The following is a 24,670-nucleotide window of genomic DNA, read 5'->3' as shown; positions in this document are numbered from 1 at the left end:
TGGGCAGTGGAGAATAATGTGTTCAAGATCTTCAACAGCACCGTAGTGGCTGCAGTGGGGAGAGGCAACTTGTCTCAAGCGTAGCGCCCCTGTTTTGTGAAGACCACATCGAGGCGCGTTCGGCATCTTGTCGAGGGATATGTGCAGGCATGGGGCATGAAAGCGAGCGCTAGATCAACCCTGCTTAGCATTACCGCGGTGGCAGGGGGGGGGGGGTATGTTAGCGGTGCGATGGCGGGTAGCCAGAGGAGTCACGAGATGTCGAAGTACGGCCCGACGACCTCATCTCTCAACAGCTTGCAGTACGCGCCCGTCTCCGAGACGAGAGAGCTGCTTCGGTGGCGCTGTTATCCTGTTCATTGCCTTTGACACCACCATGGGCCTTAACCCATTGGAGAACCAGCCTGTGCCCTGCTTCTTAGACAGGTTTGTAAGCCATTAACACGTCCATAACTAACGGCGCGGAGGAGCCTCGGATGCCAGAATTTTCAATCCTTTGCAGCGCGTATATTGAGGCACTGAACACCACCCAATTTTGTGGAGTGAAGCAAACGATGTGCTTCAGAAAGAGTCCTCATTCACAACCTTCAATGTTTTCTTCAGCTTCATTAGAGTGAAGTCACAGTCCATAACCTCCTTTTATGCCGGGCCAGTCTCGGTGATGTCCCAAGAGACGTCCCAACGAAGTGCCATACTAGCAAGTGCATATGTGAAAAGGGCGACTGTTGTTTCGAAAACTATCTTGTTCACCTTATACTATTACGACCATTGTGTCAACAGCGTCATGGTTATTTCGAAAGAAGACGCGGGATTCGGTGGTCGACACTTAACCTTCGGGCGGGCAAAATCAGTTGCGCTGCGCATGCGCTAGCAGTGACATCACCTGTCCTTTGCCGCCGTCTAGCAGCCTGCTCGCTTCGCGTGCGCATGCGCTAGCAGACATCGGTTTGCCTTGAGGATGGATTTGTGATAGTGGTGAAGCTCCATCGCTGAATACTCCGTCGAAAGTTCGAAAAGTGAATATTCCGTCAGCTGAAAGTTCCTCGCTGGACGTCCGTCGATGTTCACCACGTGAGGGAACGTATCTGCAGCGTCGGTGAGTTTCATGCTCGGCTCAAAAGGTGAAGGCGTCTGTACAAAATTGTTCCTTGGGTCGCTTTGTTACTACAGATGATACAGGTAGAAATCCTCTTTTTGTCACTCTGCACTGCACTGCAGTAAAGATAAGCAATGTCCTCAGTTTTCACACAGTGCTCGTGTGTTTCATTATTTTTTTGCTCCAGTGAAAAATACAGCATGAGAATTCTGAGTAAAAACACAAGTACAGTATAATAAGAATAATTCAGCACAAATAAATGTATTGTCGAAACCACTATATTTCTTACTCATATAATGACTCGGTGTTAAAATAGAAGAGGTGATACAATTAGAAATTTCGAACACGCTACGCGAACTCGGTGGAACATGGGAGTATGGGTGTACATTACGCACCAGTTTGCTGGTCTATGCCACTGAGTCATTTGTTGAAACACCAGCGAGACAAGTGCATTGAACACCAATGTATATGTGCCTATTAGTGTAACATAGCATGAGCCGCACTTACCAGCTACAGAATTGCATTCGTGAATCTCTTGGCAGTTGTTTACATTCACCTGCACTCTAAAAAACAGGTGTCATACTGATACCTTTGCGAGGGTGAAACACCCTAACTCCTATGTGCAAAACTATAGTCTTTTTGAGGAGTATCTGGAACTCCGGGAACTATGGAGTAAATTTACCCCTATAGTACGCAGTAAAAGTTACTCACAAACAGCTCCATATTTACTCCAGCATGTCGAGTGTAAAAGCAACTCCACTCATGAGGTTAACGTAACTCCGTTGGGGAGTTTTGGTTACACTACATAAGGCGAAAAAATTATGCCCCTATCCCGGTGTGTACATTACTCTAGTCAACTTTTCATCTTGAAAAACATGCAAGGAAGTGTTGTAAAACTGTATGTTTAAAAAACATACATTTATTGTGCCTCTGATACGAGCAGAAGTTGAACATTACAATGCACATTACACGCTATGTACATGGAACATAATCATATGACTAGAAACAACAAGTTAGGATCTAAAGTGTTTAACGGCACCTAAAGCGTACCCTAACCAATGCAACATAATTCAGGTTGAAGTCTTCGTGATGTTTGAATGCGGACATTTACTTTACAGGCGCGTCCCTTCACCGTGATACAGCAGGACTGCAACTTGAATAGGTCTTCTGTGAGCATTTTTGTGAGATATAGATCATTTTTGTCTGAAGCGACACCGCTAAGGGGAGAGAAATGATAGCGATATATTACGAAGTTATCAAGTTATGTTACATTCCTTTCTATATGGCCTTCTCAAGTAGTATCAGTCAAGTATGCAATGTAGACCTATTAATCTAAGGAGCAGAGTAATTTTTTCGTTACTGAAAGTTAGAGAAGAATCAAATCAAACAGAGGACATACACACCAAAATTGAAAACTCGCTTATTTGCAAACATTTTACTTCCTTAAATATAATGATGGGACAGATAGTAGGATGCACCGTAAAAACCATAAAAAATGTAAGAATGTGTGTGCCGTCCCAGACTTGCAGAAATCACAGTGTTTGGGATGTGCATATTGGTGTGCGAGTGAATCTCCAGCTTGTTCATCTGCTGCGTAGCTTTCCTAAAATAGGTATGTGTACGCACTATGCTGTATATCTATTATAAAGCACACGAAATAAAGTAAGCACTTACACAAGTGAACAAGTCAGATTGATCTCCCTCACCAGATGAGCAACGACATAAATTACTCCTGCTGTGTAATAATCTGCAACATAAATATAGGCAATGAGAGTCCACGCACTGGCGATATGTGATGCTATCATATGTCAAATATTTTTGCTAATTAATCATTTCGTATGCCAAACAAACATAGTGCTAGGAAAATGAATGGTTTGAATCATACGTGTGGAAAAATTGATTGATGCTAGTACAGTGCTACACAAAAAATTTATGGAACCTGCTCCGGCGCCTTCCTCAGAGTGACACGCTAGCAGCTAATGGGGCTGCATGAACTTACAGACATGTGCCTAGGTAACCCAGTCATCTGTTTGCAAGTCTATAGGTGTCATTCGCTGCTGGCCTGCAACGGTGAGGAAGATATGCTCCGCAGCGTGTTCCGCAAACTTTCGTCCAGCACTGTGATGTGATGTAATAGAAGAAGAAAATATTGGGGATTTAATTCACTGCATTGTACCTACCCTTTTGTTTAACTGTTGCCCTTCTCTTCCTTGCAATTTGCATAAAACTTTCTTCCTTTGTGGAGCAGCGCTTTTTCATCGTATTTTCCGCTGTGCTGTGCACACCAGTGGTCAATCTGAAACTTACTAACAACAGCATTAGAACTCAACACTGACGCCACTTCTCATCGACAGGATACATGTGAATGAAATATTAATACAGAACAGCAGTAGTACCCACCCCACTGAAACTTACCAGCGCAGGGGACCTCCTTCACACCACCTTCACAGTTTGTCACTTGAATGTCATGCCAAGATATGCTGGCCTTTCAGGGGAAATTATCACCTTCGTCATCTGTAGTGCGTGGCATTAAAGCCAGACTATTCTACAATATAGTTAACATTAGTTAACATGTACGCAGTGTCCTAGCTAAAATCACATTTCAACTATCGTCATTCAGATGGCCTGATAATTGTCAAAATTCCTTTAGCGGAGTTCCTTTAGAACACAACAAAAGGGTACTTCCAAGCTTATGAAAAGAAAGAAACTCTCAACCATATATTTGTGAACAAAGTACAGGCCAACGTCTACCGTATTTTGTTAGCAGTGTCCACAAAGCGGATCCTACTTTCAAAGCAACGTATACGTGTACGTTTCACAGGAGGGAGACTTACCTTGAGTACATAGTGGTAGGACACGCAGCTATATGACTTGCAGTCGTCGCATTCATTGCAGCTCAGCATGCTGAAAAACGTTATTATTCGAAGAAAATATTATTCAGCGGTCCAATAGACCGTTAACAGGTCTCTGCACGACAAGCAGAGAGAGACGCACGCCGCAGAGCTCAGACGCTCAAACTCAACGGCCTCGATATCAGTGTTGCTAAACTGCGCAATGACAAGGAGAAAAACTGTCCAGGAATATGCAGATGTGTCGCGCTTAACTCTCGCCACGGAGTAAAGCGCAGGTTGAAGGGAGTTATTAAGGCATCAAAACATGGAAATGTACAAACAAGGAGTTTCAAGGGTGTTTGGTGAGAGTTCATCCGCAGCACATGGTGTAAAATTGCTTAATACTCTCTTTCGACTCCCCCTTTTTTAGAGTGTGGTACTGAGGTTGCCTGGACTGGGAGAGTGCAGTGCAGAATGAGAAAAAGTGAACTTCCGCCTGTTGCATCTGTTGTAACAGAGCGAGCCATGGAACAATTTTGTAAAGACGCCCTGATCTTTTGGACCGAGCATGCAAATCGCTGGAGTTGCCGAAACACCCCCCTTACATGGTGAACATCGACGGGCGTACAGTGAGGAACTTGAACGAAATATTCGGCGAAGCTCCTGCACCACTACCACAAATCGCATCCTGAAGCAAAACGGGATCCGCTAGCCCACGAGCACGCGAAGCGAGCAGACCGCAAGGCGGTGGCGGCAAAGTACGACACGGGACATGTTTGGTGGCGCATGCGCAGCGCAACTGAGTTGCGTCTCCCGAAGGGAAAGTGTTGTCGGCAAGAGCCAAGCGCCTGCTCGGCGAAACATTGCAGTCTAAATTGGCCTTATCCATATCTCGAAATTGAAATTTGAAGTAGCTCTACACCTAAGGTGAGTCAGCTTATTTGTGTGGTGACATGCTGCACGTGCAGCAGGGTAGAACTGTGTGTAAATTCGACCACCTAGGTTTTTTCTTTTTTTATTATTGACCGGCGCCGAAAATTACCGGCACACGGTGCTGGAACGCACGTTTTCCTCTCTCCCTCATTGCTAGCGTTCTAGACGGGTATCGAACCCGCGACCTTGAGCTGGTTAATAAAAACCGATTTGATGGGTAGCTTAAAGAAAAGGATTGTGTTATAGGGAGGATATTGTTCATCTCTAACGGGGTGAAAAGCCTAACAAGGGCTGAAATACAGCGATGAGGAGTTCTAACCCCGTCAAAATGGAGCAGCAAGTCTTCGATATACATCATCCTGTCATAGCTTGGGGCAAAGTTTACGTAACACGACACCGGTTCATTTCTCTCATCTAAGCGGCCTCCTGCGAGATATCAGGAAGAGATCGAATAAGAAACGTGCGGCCATCTCCCAGTGTCTGCGTGCTCTCCTGTTTGCTGCTAGTGTGTCGCTCCAATGGAGGAAAGGGGCACCGCAGCGTTGTCCTAGTTCGTACGATGAACTCACAGAAGGAAGAAAGGTCGAAAGGAGGTAGTAACTACCTATCAGCTTGTCACCACAGATAGGGTAGAAGGTTTTCTAAGAGCAGTGGCTGAAATTAATTGAGAAAGCGCACAACATGAAACTAATGTAATGTTTCACTACTGTAGGAAGGTTATGTTAATATTATCATATGTCACTACAACAGTCATTTCCAAACATGAATTAGGGTACAGTGCAAAAGTGCCCGCAAGCCCTGGGTTACCAACACCTACCTTAGGATGATCCCAAAGCGGGCGAGGCTCTTTAGTAAATTTCTCCGCAAACGGCACTCTTGCGATTATAAGGCCTTGACGACACAGCGTATAACCTCGCTAATAAAGAGATAAGGCAAGGTAAGACACTCTATATGCAGGAACCTGAACGAATTAATAAATCGCGAAAGTGATCGCAAAAGGCAGTCTCAATAAAACATTAATGGGAGCATAATTAGTGGTAAGCAGCCGGCTGATAATTTTAACGATTTTTTTCTCTAACATTGTTGATATTGATGAAATAAATAGTGTTGAGCGAGATGCCACAGTTTGTCCAAATTCGTTCTACTTATTTCCGGTTACCGCTGAAGAAGTCGTGTCGGTTTTTCAGGGCATGAAAAATTCCAGGAGCACGGATATATATGGTCTACAGATTCTGCCACTGAAGTATATCATCGACTTAGTTGCACCGCATTGAGCCTGTATATATAATATCTCAATATCATCAGGCGAGTTCCCATCAAGTATGAAGGTAGCCGAGGTTGTTGTCATTTATAAAGGTGGCGACAGAGATCGCATGTCGAATTATAGACCAATCTCCGTGCTCTCTGTATTTGCGAGGAATTTTCAGCAACTCTTACATAGTAGACTTTCTTCAATTTAGAAAAGTAGGGTTCGTTAACAGATTGTCAACACTGCTTCCGAAAACTACGGTCTACAGAAATTGCCCTGCTGACACTTAAAGGAATTAATTTCAGAATTTTGTAGATAAGCGTATGACGCTAGGAGATTTCCTTGGTGCTTTTAAAGAAGATTCGTGGTTATGGAATTCGTGGCATACCATGGAAGTTATTCAAGTCTTATCTAGATGATAGAAAACAAAGAGTCACAATAAATCATGTTGTCTCGGATTTGTCAACAGTAACATCAGGTGTGCATAAGGAAGCATGTCAGGGTCGCTCTTATTTAACTTTTACGTTAACGAGATTATAGAGAGGTGCGCGCACGGTGAAGTTAATATGTATGCTGACGACACCACTGTACTCTTCTCTGGTGCCACTGTTGATGATCTTGTTCAGCAGGCAAATGATGATTTAATTTTTTTAGAAAATTGGACGTCCGAAAACTAGCTGAGAATTAACATTAACGAAATGAAGGCGGTCGTTTTTCGGCCAAGGAATAAACCAATCGAATTGAAGTCTGCTATAACCATTAACTCTAATGCAACTGATGTAACATCTGAAGTAAACTTCCTAGGTGTCCATTTTCATGAGCGCATGAGCAGGAATCGCCACATATCCTTTACAAAGCCAAAGCCATCCGAAGTGACAGGGGTCATTAATCGAAGCCGTTTTGTTTTGCCTTAAAAGGCTAAACTAATAATCTACAATGTTATGTTCCAGTCGCATCTCAATTACTGCTCTCTGGTGTGCGGAACTGCAACTGAACGAAACTTACAGGTATTGGCGACGATTCACAGGAAACCTATTCGTGGCATAATAAACCTACCGGCAAGGTCCGGTACCGGTAGAGCTTTCGGTCAACTGGTTATTCCACCAGTGCAAAACCTTTACAAGTGTAAGCTCGCGCTGGCGTATAGAGACGCCGCTAAGCGGTATAATTGCATTTTTCTTTGTTTAGTACATTTAACGGAAGCCTTGCCAATGTATCACACCCGCACAGCTGTAACATGGCAGATACCATTCTCAATGACAAATTATGGTACCAGAAAAAAACAAAAGGACACTTCAGTACACTTTGTTCTGTCGAGCATTTCCTACTACACTCTAAATAATTTTACACCTTAAAGGGTGTAAAAGAACATGTGCATGGCGCACACCTTTTAAGGTGTAACAGAACACCCTCAAGAAATCAAGGGTGTAATTGTATGGAAGGGTGTAATGTAACCCGCAAACCATAGAAGAGGCAGCTGGAAATTATTACAGCTTCACTGCGAAAATATAGTGTTTCTAGTTTTTACAGAAGGCACATGCTTGGTACTTTGGAGTGTCATTGTGGCTATCTTGGCATCACTCTTCGATCACAGCCATGCAAAATATTCTTTAAAAAGCCAAGAATATACTTTTCTCACACTGAACTTGTAATACTTTCCAGGTATACTACTCAGCTGTACCCTGTGTGAAGCAAAAATAGGACATTGCAGACACATGTTGCACAGCACACATGTTATAGGTGATTGATGTGGGTATATGCGGGCATCATACATATCAGACACAATCACAGGAACTGAATAGTTATGCTTTTATTCGGTTGACATTATGCCATGCAGCATACATATCCTACATTACGTAGGCATGAAGGTATTCAAACGTATCACTTAATACAGCTTTATCACATAGTGGTACTTTTATATTTTCCAGTCATCTAACCTTGAGGGGTTAGATGACAGTGTACCAAATGCTGAGTAACAGTGCATTTGGTCTTGATATCACAACTTGTATCATGAGCTTAAGTTCTGAGTACCACAAGCACTCCAACACTGTACAGGAACAGGAATACATTTAGCCTGTGTAATGGAGCCTGTCCCACCTCCAAATACACCTTCTGTTGCACCCTCATCACACCCTCCTGACAATGTTTCATAAAAGGGTGTAATTCACCTATAGTTACACCCTCGAAAATTTTCAAGCCAAGGTTCTAGGGTGTCAAATAGGTGTAATACATGAGAATACACCAATTTTACACCTTTAAAGGTGTGAAAATATTTAGAGTGTACTTATTTATTACTCCCGTTGTATCTTCGGCATTGTATTGTATTTTGTATTTTTTCTGAAAACTGTCTGCCCGCCAGGTTCAGATATGTGTAGTTATTTCGTTTATTCTTTTGTTGTCTCACGTATTTATACTTTTGTTTTCGCCACTGTCAGATTTATTCACGGGTTTGGAGCTCTTTCAAGCTGTATAATGCAGCTTTTTGCTACAAGTGCCACACTGTATTTCAGTGAAATAATGCTTTTGATTGAGGTAATGGACGAGACGCTAAGGAAGGCACAATCCTTTCTCCAGTGACATCTAACGCCGCAGGTAGATAATAGAGGCTAATAGATCAGCAGATGGCGGATTCTGCTTTGAAACCTGTTTATACCTGGTAAAAGATACAAAATGAGGAACGTGACGTCCTTTTAAAAGTACCGGAGCTGCGGAGACAAAAAAAGGTGAGCCTTCAATCAGCTCGTAATTCCGCAGAGGCATTTGTTCAGTATGAAAAGCCAGGTCAGGTCACTTCAGTTTTTGAGAAAACTATACGAGACCTTTAGACAAATTTCACCGGCCTCGGTGTTTTAAAGGGGCAACAAATAGGTCTATGAGGCGCACTTTTTTGAAATCAATTGTGATACGCTTCCGACAGTGAACGTTAAAAAAATGCCACAGAACAGTAATTAATGTCTCCAGGACTAATGAATATTCACTGCACTCTTTCGCCCTCATACCCCGCGCGCCGTGCGATATCCTTGCGACAATACAGACGCGTCATCTTGGCGTTGACCGCCGTCAGCCACTCAGAATTCAGGATGGTTATATATTTATTTTCTTGGTCACAGCGATGTTCCCGCAAACGATTCCTTCGCGAGCTGCAACTTGTCTGAGTGGGGTCCGTCATTGGCTCGAAGAGTGAAATCTCCCCCCTCCCCCTCCAGCGCTTAGAATTCGGTGTTGCTATACCAGGTGTCCCACCGAAAAAAGGCCAGGGGCTAATGAAAAAACGGAGTGTCTACACAAATGCAACCAAATGTAAGTGCTTTGCCAGTTGTGTAGTCTATCCAAAATTATTTTTTCGTCGCCCCTTGTCAATTAATTTTCTAACTTTTTTATTTTAAAAGCTACGAAGCTGTTCCATTGAGACCATCTGATCTCTGCGGTCACCCGATACAAAAGTCTACTCGACAGATCGTTCCCAAAAAAAGTCTTGAAGGAATACCACATTTTTCTTTACTTTGTTCATTGCGCATCTCTGGAGATGCGTCTTTCCTTCAGCCCCAATACGAGAGGATGAAAGAGCACACTATCGCCTGTTGCGTCGTGGGAAAAGATTAAAAGAGAACAGAAAATGCAACCCAAGACAGGGGCTGCGATAGGTGCACCCGATACGTTTGTTTTTGTTTTGTTTCTGTCAAGTTAAAGCTCTGTGCTCAAGCTCAAGTTAAGCTCAAACTAAAGCTCAACTAAAGCTCAAGTTAAAGCTCTGCCGCCTCATGTGTCTTCGACACATGATGACTCATGACTCATGTGTCTTCGACACATGAGGCGGCACTGTGCTCTTTCACTTCCTCACACTGGATGTGAAGGAAAGACGCGTCTTCGCAAATGCGCAATGAACAAAAAAAAAAAAGCTGTTCCTTCACGAATTTTTTGTATCCAACGGATTTTTGTTCTGAAAGCGGTTTTGGTATGAGGTGACCGAAGGGATCAGATTTTCTCACTGGAACATCTTCGTAGCTTTTACAATTAAAAAGTTAATTATTGAACGTTAATTAAGACATTGCCTTAGGAGTCTGCTAATGCCCTCCTAGAGAGTGCCCTTCAGGATATACCATATTGAAACTGATTTCATCTGAGAAAAAGTAATGATATATTTTTAAAAGAATAGGTTCACCTTTAGCTGTGGAACTCTGTGTCTTGGAACATGGTGACGTGACCCGGTTCGCAGGATACGGAGAGACTCGCGCGGATTGTGCTCTGTGAATGGCATTGTTTCGTATTAAGGACGCTCGCTAGAAGCAAACACATTTCAATATCGTTCGCTACGTTGTTTAATTGAACATAGTAATTGGAAAATGTTCGTGCCCCTTTGAATGTATCAAGTACTATGTGAGGTCATGCGATACTTTCCACAGAGTTGGCATGCCAAACCAGGAGGGAAACGTATTTGGTTTGTGCCATCTATCATTAAAGTCTTTCGTCGACTGGTTATTAACGTAGTGGGGCCGTTGCCTGTGACTGAATCGGAGGATAATTACATATATCGTCACGATGATTTGTGCCATAACAAAGTTCTCTGAGGCTGTTCACGTGGAGCAGGTAACCTCCCCAGATATCGTGGATGAATAACTCGCGGTGTTCGCTAGGGAAGGATTTCCCGTGAAATATTATGTGAGATGTTTTACTATTGTACAGAATAGTACTCTGACAAATGTTGAATCTAGTACAAACTAAAAAGCAACGCCAAAGTCCAATTAACTGTGATTACACTGAGTGAAGAAAAAACGGGTAGGAACACTTTATTACAATTAAGATGAACAAGGCTTTCGTGCAGAGTCTGCACTTCATCAGGTTAAAGAGTAGCCGTACAACCGGACGTATATATACCAGTAGAAAGGGAGGGAGAAAGGGAAATAGACAAGCAAAAACACAACCGAAGACACTAATCTAGCTGAGGGAGTTGAAAAAACAATAAGTAAAATAAGTAGCAGACCGGACAAGACCAAAAAATATAGCCCAGGGTCATGTGTCACAGACACATAACAGGGGAAAGTTCACAGCGCGGACAGCCGAAAAACGCAAGGCGACCCTTCCGATGCTCCCTGTAACAAGGAGTTTCGAGGAAGGCTCAAGGTCGCTCCGCGGTCCCCAGCCGGCCGCGCTGCCACCCCGCCGGCGAACACATCCACCCACAACAACCACACTTCCTGGATAACGGAAGGACGACACACTTGAAGCATAATTAAAAGTTGAACAACTGTAACGGGCCAGCGTATATGTTTAACCCGTGTGGCTGAAGGGAGCAAAATTTAGAGATCAGGTAGGATTCGCGATTTTTTCGTTTTATGTCATTTGTATATCCGGATTCAAGGAGTACAATTGATAGATGAGTATTAAAGTCATGTCCCGATGCATTAAAGTGTACAGAGACAGGGGTGGGGCGATTATTAATTATGTCAGATTTGTGGCCATAAAATCTTTCTCGCATGGAATTTGATGTTCCACCAATATATTGGACGTTGCATTTTTTGCACATAATCAAATAGCGTAAATTAAATGAATTGCAATGTAAAGAGTGTCGTATCTTGAATGTGAAGGAATTAGCGTTACTAGAGATAGATGTACATGGGTTTATGAAATGACATGTTTGACAACGTGTTTTATTATTTATTATTATTTATGTTTTATTATTTATTATTAGGAGAGCAACCGGGTTGCTGTCGCACTAAGCGGGAGGATGTGAGGATGTTGCGAATACTGCGAGATCTGCGGAAAGTTACAACTGGAGCAGTTGGGAAAATATCTTTAAGTTTTTCATCGCTGTGCAATATGTTCAGATGACGTTCAAAAATGGATCTAGCGTTGTTCAATGTTTTGTTGTAGACGGTGACGAAAGCGATATCATCGCGCTGTTTTATAGGCTGATGGGAGAGCAATGTATCTCTCTGCAAAAAACTACATTTTAATCGAGCGTTCTCTATCAGTTTCGGCGGATAATTGCGTTTCTGAAAGTCAACTGACATTTCTCTAGCGCGTTCAAGAAAATCATTGTCGTTAGAGCATATGCGCTTAAGGCGTGTAAATTGGCCGTACGGTATATTCCCTTTTTGGAAATTTGAGTGATGGCTTTGGAAGTGTAGGTATTGACGTTTATCAGTTGGCTTCTTGTAGAGGTCGGTAATAAGTTTCCCAGATTGTATAGATATATTAACGTCGAGGAAATTTACCGAGGTATTAGAATGGTTACAAGAGAATTTGATTGTATCGTGAACCGAGTTAAAATGTTCAAAAAACGAGCGCAGTGAATCTTCATCGCTAGACCAAATACCAAAAATGTCATCGATGTATCTAAGAAAAACTAGAGGTTTCGTCGGAAAAGAGTCCAGTGCTTTCTGTTCGAATTGCCCCATAAAAATATTTGCATAGTTCGGGGATACACGTGATCCCATAGCTGCACCTTGCACTTGGACAAAATGGTTGTCATTAAAAGTAAAGTTATTATATTGGAGAACGAGTTGAAGAAGGTGAATAATGGCGGAAGTTTGGAGGATCTCAGAAGGGAAGGAAGAGAGGTAAGATTCCACGGCGCCAAGACCTTCGTCATGTGGTATATTGGTGTATAGCGATGCAACGTCCATGGTAACCAGAGTCATGTTACTAAAATCCACAAATTGGTCGTTTAACGAGTTAATTTTGACTAGGAAATCATTGGTGTCCTTGACGTATGATGGAAGAAGCAACGGAATGTGTTTTATGCAGTGGTCAACAAGAAGGGATATGTTTTCAGTCGGTGTGTTGATGCCTGAAATTATCGGTCGGCCAGGGTTGTTCTCTTTATGTACTTTGATGACGAGGTAGAAGGAACCAGGTGTGGAGTTCTTTGGTTTGATGAAGTCTGCAATGTTGCGTGGAATCAGGTTTTTGTCAAGGAGCTCGGTAATACTTTTGTTGATAATTTTACAAAACGATGCCGTAGGGTCATGATCAAGGGGTCTGTAAAACGAAGTGTTAACCAGGTGCTTGTTAGCCTCACTAATGTAGTCTGAGGTATTCATAACAACGATGCCGCCGCCTTTGTCAGCGGGCCTAATAATGATATCATTCCGAGATTTAAGATTTTTCAATGCAATTCTTTCTGATTTTTACAAATTGCAACTTATGTTGTTACTTGAAGACGTTAGTGTGCGTTTCATGTCATTAAAGACTGCTTTGATGTAATTATCAATTTGATGGCTAGTTTTGGAAGGGTCCGGGGTCCAAATGGAAGGTTTTTTGAAAAGAGGTCGACCTATCTGTTCGTTACCGTGAAAGAATGTTCGTAGGTGCATTCTTCTGCCTAAATTTTGTAGATCGTTAAGAATATCAAACTCATCAATTGCTGGCGGGGTAGGGACGAAGCTTAATCCTTTAGAGAGTACATTGATTTCTGTTTGGTCTAAAGTGGAGCTAGACAGATTCAACACAACATCCTTAGCGTTGGCAATAGGAGCGGATGGAGATTCAGACAATACACTCGATATGTTAATATTGCTGATATTTGTTAGACTAATGTGGTCACGTTGGGCTTTCTTATGCTTAACATGTTGTAATTCAGACAATTTGTGAGATGCGAACAATTCAAGTGCTTCAATCTCGCTGGCTGTTAGGGAATGAGCAAGTTGTCGAAGCTGGTTGTCAATATCCTTAATTTTTAGGGAACTCTCTGATCGCAGAATTCTGATTAGGTCTATAGACGCACGTGTCAAAGTATCACACCATCTTCTAGAGCTACGAGGGGAATGGAAATCAAACGTAGCGAACAGTTGAAGCCTTAGACCTCTGGGAACAACTTTTTGCGCAATGCAATCTGAGTAGAAATGGAAATGTGACATAAACCTAGCCTTTTTATCAAACAACTTACGGGCCTTGAGAAACACAGAAGACGCGGTACAGTCCGGTGGTTGTCAGCAAATATTCTTAACGATCTACAAAATTTAGGCAGAAGAATGCACCTACGAACATTCTTTCACGGTAACGAACAGATAGGTCGACCTCTTTTCAAAAAACCTTCCATTTGGACCCCGGACCCTTCCAAAACTAGCCATCAAATTGATAATTACATCAAAGCAGTCTTTAATGACATGAAACGCACACTAACGTCTTCAAGTAACAACATAAGTTGCAATTTGTCAAAATCAGAAAGAATTGCATTGAAAAATCTTAAATCTCGGAATGATATCATTATTAGGCCCGCTGACAAAGGCGGCGGCATCGTTGTTATGAATACCTCAGACTACATTAGTGAGGCTAACAAGCACCTGGTTAACACTTCGTTTTACAGACCCCTTGATCATGACCCTACGGCATCGTTTTGTAAAATTATCAACAAAAGTATTACCGAGCTCCTTGACAAAAACCTGATTCCACGCGACATTGCAGACTTCATCAAACCAAAGAACTCCACACCTGGTTCCTTCTACCTCGTCATCAAAGTACATAAAGAGAACAACCCTGGCCGACCGATAATTTCAGGCATCAACACACCGACTGAAAACATATCCCTTCTTGTTGACCACTGCATAAAACACATTCCGTTGCTTCTTCCATCATACGTCAAGGACACCAATGATTTCCTAGTCAAAATTAACTCGTTAAACGACCAATTTATGGATTTTAGTAACATGACTCTCGTTAACATGGACGTTGCATCGCTATACACCAATATACCACATGACGAAGGTCTTGGCGCCGTGGAATCTTACCTCTCTTCCTTCCCTTCTGAGATCCTCCAAACTTCCGCCATTATTCACCTTCTTCAACTCGTTCTCCAATATAATAACTTTACTTTTAATGACAACCATTTTGTCCAAGTGCAAGGTGCAGCTATGGGATCACGTGTATCCCCGAACTATGCAAATATTTTTATGGGGCAATTCGAACAGAAAGCACTGGACTCTTTTCCGACGAAACCTCTAGTTTTTCTTAGATACATCGATGACATTTTTGGTATTTGGTCTAGCGATGAAGATTCACTGCGCTCGTTTTTTGAACATTTTAACTCGGTTCACGATACAATCAAATTCTCTTGTAACCATTCTAATACCTCGGTAAATTTCCTCGACGTTAATATATCTACACAATCTGGGAAACTTATTACCGACCTCTACAAGAAGCCAACTGATAAACGTCAATACCTACACTTCCAAAGCCATCACTCAAATTTCCAAAAAAGGAATATACCGTACGGTCAATTTACACGCCTTAAGCGCATATGCTCTAACGACAATGATTTTCTTGAACGCGCTAGAGAAATGTCAGTTGACTTTCAGAAACGCAATTATCCGCCGAAACTGATAGAGAACGCTCGATTAAAATGTAGTTTTTTGCAGAGAGATACATAGAGAACGCTCGATTAAAATGTAGTTTTTTGCAGAGAGATACATTGCTCTCCCATCAGCCTATAAAACAGCGCGATGATATCGCTTTCGTCACCGTCTACAACAAAACATTGAACAACGCTAGATCCATTTTTGAACGTCATCTGAACATATTGCACAGCGATGAAAAACTTAAAGATATTTTCCCAACTGCTCCAGTTGTAACTTTCCGCAGATCTCGCAGTATTCGCAACATCCTCACATCCTCCCGCTTAGTGCGACAGCAACCCGGTTGCTCTCCTTGCAATAAAACACGTTGTCAAACATGTCATTTCATAAACCCATGTACATCTATCTCTAGTAACGCTAATTCCTTCACATTCAAGATACGACACTCTTTACATTGCAATTCATTTAATTTATGCTATTTGATTATGTGCAAAAAATGCAACGTCCAATATATTGGTGAAACATCAAATTTCATGCGAGAAGGATTTTATGGCCACAAATCTGACATAATTAATAATCGCCCCACCCCTGTCTCTGTACACTTTAATGCATCGGGACATGACTTTAATACTCATCTATCAATTGTACTCCTTGAATCCGGATATACAAATGACATAAAACGAAAAAATCGCGAATCCTACCTCATCTCTAAATTTTGCTCCCTTCAGCCACACGGGTTAAACATATACGCTGGCCCGTTACAGTTGTTCAACATTTAATTATGCTTCAAGTGTGTCGTCCTTCCGTTATCCAGGAAGTGTGGTTGTTGTGGGTGGATGTGTTCGCCGGCGGGGTGGCAGCGCGGCCGGCTGGGGACCGCGGAGCGACCTTGAGCCTTCCTCGAAACTCCTTGTTACAGGGAGCATCGGAAGGGTCGCCTTGCGTTTTTCGGCTGTCCGCGCTGTGAACCTTCCTCTGTTATGTGTCTGTGACACATGACCCTGGGCTATATTTTTTGGTCTTGTCCGGTCTGCTACTTATTTTACTTATTGTTTTTTCAACTCCCTCAGCTAGATAAGTGTCTTCGGTTGTGTTTTTGCTTGTCTATTTCCCTTTCTCCCTCCCTTTCTACTGGTATATATACGTCCGGTTGTACGGCTACTCTTTAACCTGATGAAGTGCAGACTCTGCACGAAAGCCTTGTTCATCTTAATTGTAATAAAGTGTTTCTACCCGTTTTTTCTTCACTCAGTGTAATCAAATGTGGAATCTGTGTAATTCGCACTCTAACCTCATCAATCGAATACTGTGGAAAGATAGCACTTCGGTTCGTACTTCACTTCGCAGTTAGAGGGCCTTCTGTTCTGCATACAAACGTTTTCGGACAAGTGCCTACTCGCAGCACCATTCGTTAGTAGAGCCAGATGCGTGTTATGAGGGCGCAGGTTTTCCCCCTGCGTAATTAGTATGTGGGCACACCTTTCGCTCTACTAGAATTCGACGGGGGATGTGGGATCCAGGCACATTGAGAACATTAAAAGGGCAGCTTCACGACAATACTGATTGTTTTAGCCGACACTCCTGTGGGGAGGGGAAGGAAGATAGTTCCTTCCAGTATTGTTCAGTATTAAGATGATGGAGAACACAACCCAAATTTTGGGTTATTTTCATGGCAACAGGAAATGAATATGTCTTCCAAGACCATGTAGTTTGCTACGAAGGTTCGTTTTCCATGATGTGTGTCAATGATAATGTGCCCTCTGTTCGGTTGCTGTCTGTCCCGATGGGTCTGATTACTTTCTTATGTTGTATCGTACTTTTACAAATGAACACTCCTTTCTTCGTACGGAAAGTGTATGAACCTTCTGTGTTTTACCGTTTAGAAGTTCGCCATGACTTCTGCTTGGGCTACGTGCCTCACTAAGTGCCCATTATTTACCGAAAGCTGCCAGACCAACATGTGCCTTTCTTTGCGTTTAACGGCGGAAGTGCTGTTACCTCCTTGGTATCACAGCCATATTGCTTCTCGGCGAAAGATCAGCGTTTTTATTGTTACAATTAAATTAATTTCCTACTGACGAAATGTAGTGACGTTTACCAGATTTATGCCAATGCGAAATGTGTCTCTAGCAAAATATTCTTCCAAAATGTTGCTCCGCTATATGGCACGCCAGAATGATAAAGTTATTATGCAGTGTTCATATATATATATCGTATACGTTTGGGACTTATAAACATATGTTCAACGTGCAGCCAAAGAGCCTATGCTATTTTTTTCCACTATATATATATATATATATATATATATATATATAAAGAGGGGGAAAGCCATTAAAAAAATAAGTAAATGATGCTAGACGTGTTTGAAATTCAAACTTACAGATTAAAATGGCTTCTATGGCTGCACGTAGAGAAACAGATACTCATTGAACGATGCGACAGCACCAGAGGACACGTGTTTCGCCGTGTTTGCGGCTCGTCAGCCCTGGGTAGCAGCGCATCGTTCGGGATTGGCAAACCAGGGGTCACTCAGCGAGCGATACCGGGAGGGTGACTGAGCACTCCTCAATGCCACAGTGCAAGCCAGTGAATTATAAAGAGGGGGGCAAGCCATTAAAAAAATAAGTAAATGATGCTAGACGTGTTTGAAATTCAAACTTACAGATGAAAATGACTTCTATGGCTGCACGCAGCTATGGTCGCTCGCTGAGTGACCCCTGGTTTGCCAATCCCGAACGATGCGCAGCTACCCAGGGCCGACGAGCCGCAAACACGGCGAAACACGTGTCCTCTGGTGCTGTCGCATCGTTCAATGAGTATCTATCTATCTATATATATATATATATATATAACTACGTATTAACTTTGTGATTCTGGCGTGCCATATAGCGGAGCAACATTTTGGAAGAATATGTAGATATATATATAAAAGTGAAATAATAAGACTTGGACTACAGATTACAGGAACGTTAACAAAAACTAATTTATTTAATGGGCAATTTAACAGATAGATTAAAAAAAGAATGGTCGACGTTTCGACAGTGGCACTGTCTTCGTCAGGACAAAAGAGGTACAAGGGTTGCATATTGCTTAAATATGTTTCCTGGGTGGCGTCACAATCGGTGCAAGTATGCCACGTGGCAGTTGTCTGAGTCATATTCTGGAACATTCCGCAAGGTCAAGTCCGGGTGGTGATGTCATCTTTCTTGGGGAGCCAGCTCAGGGTGAGCTGTACTGAGGCCATAGCTGAAAAGAAAAAAAAGAGAAAGAAAAGGAAAAAAATGGGAAAGTATATCCCATCTAGACGACCAGATTCCTTACGGTTGAAAGTACACCGGGATCTTCGTTAATGATTGATTGGAATTTGTAAATGAGGTAAGAGTCGCGTTGTTCCCTGCCTCTATCGGAGCTAAAGTTTGATTGAAGAATAAAAAGGGCAACGTCATTTATTGAATGACCAGGCTGGTTGAAATGACGAGAAACAGGAAGATTTGGCTTTTTATTAACGTCCGACCGGTGGTTGTTGAACCTGATCCGAAAAGATGTTTTGGTTTGACCTACGTATTGTGCTTGACACGCGTTGCACTGAATGGCATAAATGACGTTGGATGAATCGCAGTCAAAGTCACCTTGAATTTTGACGAAGAAATTATAATTTGTGCTGTTAAGCACGTGGGCACTTCGCATTAGTTTGCATATTTGACATCTGCGGCCATTGCACGGGTGGCAGCCTGCCGTCGGACTTGTTGGTCGGTTGACTTTGGAGCTGACTAGATTATCGTGGAGGTTTTGCGAGCGCCTGTAGGTCACACGTGGCGGTTCCGGGTAGATTTGTCGCATGCGCTCTGACTGACAAAGAATACCGTGGTGGCGATTAAGTATACTGTTGATGTTGGAAACATTATTGTTGAATGTTACAACGAGGTTGACGAAACCATTGTCTGATTTGCGGTTGCGGTTTTGGAACAGAGCTTTGCGATCTGCCCTGCAGGCCTTCCTTATTGCGTCCGCAACTAAACTGGGTGGGAATTGGCGACTGGTGAATGTTTGCTTGAGTTGGTTCAAATTTCTATCCAGATCACTGTCGCTGGAACAGATGCGTCTATAACGAAGTGCCTGGCTGTAGGGGATAGCAAGTTTAGTGTGCCGCGGGCGGCAACTCTTGAAAGCTAGGTACTGCTGGGAGTCCGTAGGTTTAGGAAACAGGTCCGTAGTTAGGGCACCGTCCGTTAACTTTACCTGGACATCTAGGAAGTTAACAGTTAGAGCTGAGTAAGAATGGGTGAATTTGATAGACGGACGTGCTTGGTTAAAATTGCTAATGAATATATTCACGGTATTCTTTGTCAGTCAGAGCGCATGCGACACATCTTCCCGGAACCGCCACGTGTGACCTACAGGCGCTCGCAAAACCTCCACGATAATCTAGTCAGCTCCAAAGTCAACCGACCAACAAGTCCGACGGCAGGCTGAAACCCGTGCAATGGCCGCAGATGTCAAATATGCAAACTAATGCGAAGTGCCCACGTGCTTAACAGAACAAATTCTAATTTCTTCGTCAAAATTCAAGGTGACTTTGACTGCAATTCATCCAACGTCATTTATGCCATTCAGTGCAACGCGTGTCAAGCACAATACGTAGGTCAAACCAAAACATCTTTTCGGATCAGGTTCAACAACCACCGGTCGGACGTAATAAAAAGCCGAATCTTCCTGTTTCTCGTCATTTCAACCAGCCTGGTCATTCAATAAATGACGTTGCCCTTTTTATTCTTCAATCAAACTTTAGCTCCGATAGAGGCAGGGAACAACCCGAGTCTTACCTCATTTACAAATTCCAATCAATCATTAACGAAGATCCCGGTGTACTTTCAACAGTAAGGAATCTGGTCTTCTAGATGGGATATACTTTCCCATTTTTTCCTTTTATTTTTCTTTCTTTTCAGCTATGGCCTCAGTACAGCTCACCCTGAGCTGGCTCCCCAAGAAAGATGACATCACCACCCGGACTTGACCTTGCGGAATGTTCCAGAATATGACTCAGCCAACTGTCACGTGGCATACTTGCACCGATTGTGACGTCACCCAGGAAACCTATTTAAGCAATATGCAACCCTTGTACCTCTTTTGTCCTGACGAAGACAGTGCCACTGTCGAAACGTCGACCGTTCTTTTTTTAATCTATGTGTTAAATTGCCCATTAAATAAATTAGTTTTTGTTAACGTTCCTGTAATCTGTAGTCCAAGTCTTATTATTTCACTTTTATTCAACTTCGTAGCCGTCTGATATATTAACCTATTTGTTCTATATATATATATATATATAGGTACTAACAAAATATGAGGCAGACAACGAAGATGTAGGAAGTAGAAAAAGGGGGAGTTATTTATTTACTAGTGGAAAGTTAAGGGGGAAGTCAACGTTGCGGCGGAAGCTCCGCCTTCGTCAGGACTCCAGTCCTGACGAAGGCGGAGCTTCCGCCGCAACGTTGACTTCCCCCTTAACTTTCCACTAGTAAATAAATAACTCCCCCTTTTTCTACTTCCTACATCTTCGTTGTCTGCCTCATATTTTGTTAGTACCTATTTAATTTCGCGGTCGCCCGAACCCCTTTCTTCCAGTATATATATATATATATATATATATATAGATACTCATGGAACGATGCGACAGCACCAGAGGACACGTGTTTCGCCGTGTTTGCGGCTCGTCAGCCCTGGGTAGCTGCGCATCGGTCGGGATTGGCAAACCAGGGTCACTCAGCGAGCGATATGCACCTGGGAGGGTGACTGAGCACTCCTCAATGCCACAGTGCAAGCCAATGAATTATAAAGCGGAAAAAAAAGCCATCAAAAAATAAGTAAATGACGCTAGACGTGTTTGAAATTCAAACTTACAGATTAAGATGGCTTCTATGGCTGCACGTAGAGAAACAGATACTCATGGAACGATGCGACAGCACCAGAGGACACGTGTTTCGCTGTGTTTGCGGCTCGTCAGCCCTGGGTAGCTGCGCATCGTTCGGGATTGGCAAACCAGAGGTCACTCAGCGAGCGATATACACCTAGGAGGTTGACTGAGCACTCCTCAATGCCACAGTGCAAGCCAGTGAATTATAAAGCGGGGAAAAAAGCCATTAAAGAATAAGTAAGTGACGCTAGACGTGTTTGAAATTCAAACTTACAGATTAAGATGGCTTCTATGGCTGCACGTAGAGAAACAGATACTCATGGAACGATGCGACAGCACCAGATGACACGTGTTTCGCCGTGATTGCGGCTCGTCAGCCCTGGGTAGCTGCGCATCGTTCGGGATTGGCAATCCAGGGGTCACTCAGCGAGCGAATACACCTGGGAGGGTGACTGAGCACTCCTCAATGCCACAGTGCAAGCCAATGAATTATAAAGCGAAAAAAAAAGCCATTAAAAAATAAGTAAATGACGCTAGACGTGTTTGAAATTCAAACTTACAGATTAAGATGGCTTCTATGGCTGCACGTAGAGAAACAGATACTCATGGAACGATGCGACAGCACCAGAGGACACGTGTTTCGCCGTGTTTGCGGCTCGTCAGCCCTGGGTAGCTGCGCATCGTTCGGGATTGGCAAACCAGGGGTCACTCAGCGAGCGATATACACCTGGGAGGGTGACTGAGCCCTCCTCAATGCCACAGTGCAAGCCAGTGAATTATAAAGCGGGGAAAAAAGCCATTAAAAAATAAGTAAATGACGCTAGACGTGTTTGAAATTCAAACTTACAGATTAAGATGGCTCCTATGGCTGCACGTAGAGAAACAGATACTCATGGAACGATGCGACAGCACCAGAGGACACGTGTTTCGCCGTGTTTGCGGCTCGTCAGCCGTGGGTAGCTGCGCATCGTTCGGGATTGGCAAACCAAGGGTCACACAGCGAGCGATATACACCTGGGAGGGTGACTGAGCACTCCTCAATGCCACAGTGCAAGCCAGTGAATTATAATACTTATTTTTTAATAGCTTTTTTCCCCGCTCTATAATATATAATGGCGGTTGTCAATTGGGGAAATTTCCCGAAATGACAACCGCCAGGTGGCGGGAATTTCCCCCAACCGACCACGTCATTCTCAAGCCCCTTATCAGCCTCGTGGCCACATTTAGCTCTTTTGTCCCGAAGAAGGCGGAGCTGCCGCCGTAACGTAGACATCCTCCCTATCTTTTATAATTTTTAAGTTTTAATAAACCCCTTTTTTGTTACTTCCCCTACTTTCATCTTCTGTCTCCCATTTATTTCAACTATAATTACGTAGCCGTCCGATCCAACTCCAACTTTTCAATATATATATATATATATATAAATGCCTGCTCACAATGGGCGCAATGTTCCGCTCGTCTATCGACTTTGCTTCTTAAATCTCAAACTTCCCGTCTTCTCAGCACAGCTGCTTCCGTCGTTCCAATCGGAAACGCAGCCGGTGAAGCCTGCGCTGTTGCTAGCAGGCTGAGGATATAGCACATGATGACGTCGTCCACTCTTGAACGCGTTCCAAAATTCGTGGATGTGCATAACGATCATTTACGGCTCCATGTTTTGTACTCCTTTTCTTTCGGCGAAGTTACTTTACAATACCCAGTAAATTAAATGTTGTTGTGCTGACTGAAATTGCCGTTTAACACATTCAATGTCAGCGGTATTGATGTGCACTAGATGAGCAGGCGAATTTATTACGTAATTATCTTATTCCTATACAGTTGCTGTCAACGCTGCCCGTACCGGTTATCCTGCCCTCACAATCTGAAGGGAGCGTATACGAATTTCAACGCGATGTGCTGGAGCATAGCATGTGGAACGGAGTTGAAAACCTGCCTGTGGTCGTTGTATCGATCGCCGGTGTATTCCGCTGTGGAAAGTCTTTCCTGCTTGGCTATTTCATCAGGTGGGTTATTTATACCTTCACCAACAGGGAATAGCCTTGTCAGACGCCTTTTTGACGCAGGTACCTGGAACACCTCGAGGGTCATCGGAGTTCTGAAGGTTGGATGGATGATGCTACTACTCCACTTACGGGGTTTTCTTGGAGAAAGGGACGGAAAAGGATCACCACTGGAATACAGCTGTGGGGAAAAATTTTCAAAATAGACACGCCCAGATGGGGGAGAGTTGCAGTCGTCCTTGCAGTTGCAGTGCCTCCTTGTGCCTCCAGTGCGTCCTTGAGTTGCAGTGCCTGTCGTCCTGAACGGGTTTTCCATATTGCTAAATGTACGGAAAGAGCAGGGGATGACGCGTTAGAATTCATCGTAGTGTCCCAACTAGAGCCCTGCACCATCCGCGAACGGAAGCGTATATCCGCGGATATCCGCAACATACTTGTGAATCCGGATGAAAATGTAGCCCTTTCTGCGGTGTGCGGATCGGATGCGGGTGGCTCGAGGTCGGATGCGGATCGGATGCGGATGCGAAAGCAGAGGATCGGCAGCGGTTTGGATGCGGACATACCGTGTGCAGTAATTTTTCTACCAGAAATCTATTGGTATTGCGCGCACACAGCGTGCGCATACACGGGTTCACCCTTGAGGGCCAGTTCTCATTTGTCGACACCCGACGCGTCGTCGTGCGCGGGCAGAGGAACTCCGCCGCCCAGTCAGCGCACGATTTCATGTTCCCACCACAGTGGCGTTCCGTCATCCAAAGCAGACGAAAAATCAGAAGGCGTGGCCTTTCTGTGTCATCTAATTGGTCGCCAGCTGTCGTTCTCGGCAGCTCTTGCCGAAGTCGTGAAAGAAGGTCGGCATGGCAGTTTTTTTGGCTCGACTCTCCTCTCTCGACTCCGGAAAAACGCGTTTACTTCGGCCACCCGCTCACAACGCCGTGTCGGGCGTCGCCAAGTGAGAAGTGGCCGTGACCGTGCACGGCCAAGACGCGAGAGGAGGAATTCTGGCGTCGCCAACTACGCGAGCACCGGCGAGGTGGCGTTCCACGTGCTCCAAAAGTCTCTTCATATCGCGTTTGTTGAACGGTTGTTGAAATGCTCAACTTTGCTTTGCTTACCGTCGTGAGTCCTTCCGCGAGAGCATGGAGGCATCCGAAATTATAACAACATGCTTCCGGTGGTGTTTACGCGTCCTTCGAAACGTGCGGAGTTTGCTCATCCAGTGCCGACAGTACGTTTTGTTCGGCAGATGGATACGGACTTAAACCGTTGTGTATGATGCCGATGCGAATCAGACGCGGATAACGTATGCGCGGATGCCAAAATATCATCCGCGCAGGGCTCTATAGTCCAAACTGTA

At 43.6% G+C, this 24,670-nt stretch overlaps 1 protein-coding gene across 1 annotated transcript in view; it reads left to right on the top strand.

Annotated features, from left to right (window-relative positions):
* Positions 1–24,451, top strand: part of LOC135373681 (uncharacterized) — a 30,109-nt gene extending 5,658 nt beyond the window's left edge. The window contains exons 2-3 of the mRNA XM_064606768.1: positions 23,132–23,316; positions 23,377–24,451. Coding sequence (XP_064462838.1) covers positions 23,222–23,316; positions 23,377–24,436 — 1,155 coding nt within the window. The 5' untranslated portion in view covers positions 23,132–23,221 and the 3' untranslated portion in view covers positions 24,437–24,451. The remainder of the gene's footprint in view (positions 1–23,131; positions 23,317–23,376) is intronic.
* Positions 24,452–24,670: the final 219 nt, after the last annotated feature.

Source organism: Ornithodoros turicata, unplaced genomic scaffold, assembly GCF_037126465.1.
Source record: "Ornithodoros turicata isolate Travis unplaced genomic scaffold, ASM3712646v1 Chromosome29, whole genome shotgun sequence".
In the NCBI taxonomy this organism is placed as follows: Eukaryota; Metazoa; Arthropoda; class Arachnida; order Ixodida; family Argasidae; genus Ornithodoros; species Ornithodoros turicata.
The sequence above is the reverse complement of the archived record's forward strand: the minus strand, read 5'-3'. Positions and strand labels throughout refer to the sequence as shown.